This window comes from Lolium perenne, chromosome 3 (assembly GCF_019359855.2).
Source record: "Lolium perenne isolate Kyuss_39 chromosome 3, Kyuss_2.0, whole genome shotgun sequence".
Classification (NCBI taxonomy): Eukaryota; Viridiplantae; Streptophyta; class Magnoliopsida; order Poales; family Poaceae; genus Lolium; species Lolium perenne.
In genome coordinates, this window is record NC_067246.2 from 68,879,962 (window position 1) to 68,882,786 (window position 2,825).

A 2,825-nucleotide genomic window follows, 5' to 3' on the forward strand; every position below is an offset into this window, starting at 1 on the left:
CCTCCCGACGCAGCACCACCGAGCAAATCAACAAATCAAAAATCCAAATCAACTTGAGTCTTCAGATCAGCCAGCGAGCGAGGGAGAATGGAGGGCAGGGTGTTCGGGCTGGAGACCCCGCTGATGACGGCGCTGCAGCACCTGCTGGACATCCCCGAAGGCGAGGCCGGCAACGCCGGCGGCGAGAAGCAGGGCCCGACTCGCGCCTACGTCCGCGACGCGCGCGCCATGGCGGCCACCCCCGCCGATGTTAAGGAGCTCCCTGGCGCGTACGCGTTCGTGGTGGACATGCCGGGGCTCGGGTCCGGCGACATCAAGGTGCAGGTGGAGGACGAGCGGGTGCTGGTGATTAGCGGCGAGCGCCAGAGGGAGGAGAAGGAGGACGCCAGGTACCTGCGCATGGAGCGCCGGATGGGGAAGCTGATGCGCAAGTTCGTGCTGCCAGAGAACGCCGACATGGAGAAGATCTCCGCCGTGTGCCGCGACGGCGTGCTCACCGTGTCGGTCGAGAAGCTTCCGCCGCCAGAGCCCAAGAAGCCCAAGACCATCCAGGTCCAGGTTGCCTGAGATGGAGGACCAGTGGTCTTGCCTGCCTGCACGTCTGATCGAAGCTGAGTGGGTAGTGACCGATGATTAGCGAGGGAGTTCACTGTGATAAGTGATGTGTTTTCTTCTATCTGCCGGCGCTGTGCCTTGAGCGGATATCGTGTCAGTCTGGATGTTTGGTGTTTCGTCAATGGAAATGGGGACGATCTCCTGCTTTGTCTGAATAAATGTATGAATGGTTTGGCCACATTCTTGTTTTTGAAAATTTCAAGTAGTGCGTTCTAAGTTTTAGAGCTCCCGTTTCATCTCTCATAATTTGCCTGTAAATGACTGCACATAAGCTGATAAGATGTGGGGACATTTTTCAGAATTTGGTGAGAACAAGAAAGATCGCTTTTCCAGCAGGGGAGGAAAAAAACATGCCTTCACCCATTCATATTTCAAAGCACTTCCTCCTCATGGCATATGGGAAGGATCTGTCTAATTTTCAGCCCTCTCGTAGTTATATTTTTCTTAGATAAACCATACCATTTTATTAATTTATAATGTTTTAAATTGACATAGGGATCGACGCCCGGAAACGTCTCACTTTATTAAGTGACCCTAGGTTGAGAGAGATATTTCCTGTGTTTTGTTTCCTTCGTCCCTCTGTTTTTATTTACTGAGAGTTTTGCGTATTTCCTTCACGTTGTGGGTTTAATGGAAGTTATTCATATTTCAAGGCCCTTTATTCTCACGGGAAAGATCCGTCTAAATTTCAGCCCTTTCATAGTTACATTTTTTTAGATAAACCACCTCACTTTATTATTTTATATCGTTCAAATTGATACATGACTTTGCACTCCGAAATTCCCCACTTCAATAAATCACCCTAGATCGAGAATTAAATTTACTAACTTCAACCAAAATATTGGAAAAAAATATCAACATACATAATATAAAATATAATTTATGATTATTTTAACAAATTTTATATTATACAGGTTAATGCTACAAAATAAATATTTGATCAAGTTACAAAGTTTGAATTTCTGAAATTACTGTGAAACAGAGGACTGCTCGAGATAAATTGTGAACCTCTAAATCGTATTGCTTTCAAGTCATGGAACAATTAATGGGCTTGTGAGGTTTTTAAAACTTAATTGTTTTATATAACCTAAATTTCATAAATTACAACTTAAGTTTGCACATGCTTGTATTCCTATATAGAAAGCAAATTATTCGACTCCAAATCATGAGAAAAACTAGGACAAAGTTCTAAAAAACTAGATCATTTGGAGATTCATCAGAAATTTTAGTTGAATTTTGAATGGTTGCATAATTTGTATGATTAAATTGCCTAGTAATTTTTGTGCGGATCCCTTTGCCTTATTATTTCAAAAGAATTTTTCACGTCCATTTAACATGAGATATTTTTTCTCTAGTATGAAAGCAAATTTGATGTAGATCCATTTATTTAGGATTTAAGTGGACATTGTAACATGTCTTTTTCAATTCCATGATTCCGTTTGATCTAAAAGGTTTTCATGATCAGTCAAATATATTTTTAACATGGATTATTTAGACTACATTACCCACTCGGTCTACTTTGATATGTAGGGCTCCACATACACGGGATATCAGGATGCCATGTGCACATTGCATTGGAAAAATAATGTTTTTTTTCTTCAAAAATTGGGGATCGACGAAAATAACTCTAGAGAATTTACTAATATAAGTCAAACAACCATGAAAAAAGTATTTAAGGAACTTAACCTTATATTTTCCTATGTAAAAAATCCTTATAAAGAGGCCTGCTAAGAATCAATATTATCCCTATAGTTTTTCCCGATCTTTTATACGAAAATAATCTTCCAATCACGTGAAAAATATAACCTAAAGAAGAAGGACGAATTCTAGCAAGCAACGTGATGATGATCAGCATGCCTCAAACCTTCAGTCTGATAATTCCTTATGGATACACGCTGGTGCCATCCCCAAAAGGATGATACACCCGTGGACAAACTTAATGTCTAAACTCTCGAAATTCTGAACTCCCTAAACCCTAGCCTAACTACTTTATATAGGAGACAATAAAACTAGTCGGTTGGACAGACCCAAACCGAAACACCAAATAAATTCTTTGTGGTTCACAACATGATTTGGAACACTAGAAGGTGTAGGGACAGATAGTCATTTCTAGCGGAACCGGTAACTACCGGAGTCCCCTAAGCCAATCATACGGTGCCAGCTAACCGAGTACAACTCTATCCCGCCTGTGTATTTCAGTGTATCCGTTC

The 2,825-nt window shown here is 41.5% G+C and overlaps 1 protein-coding gene across 1 annotated transcript; it reads left to right on the forward strand.

The window, feature by feature from the left end:
* LOC127341579 (17.5 kDa class II heat shock protein-like) lies at nt 1–837 on the forward strand. The gene has a single exon (XM_051367442.2). It carries the CDS (start codon nt 88–90, stop codon nt 565–567), a length of 480 nt encoding a protein of 159 aa, XP_051223402.1. The 5' UTR covers nt 1–87; the 3' UTR covers nt 568–837.
* Nucleotides 838–2,825: the final 1,988 nt, after the last annotated feature.

Coding starts and splice junctions, on each gene's coding strand:
- LOC127341579 (XM_051367442.2), top strand. CDS start 88: ATGGAGGGCAGGGTGTTCGGGCTGGAGACCCCGCTGATGACGGCGCTG.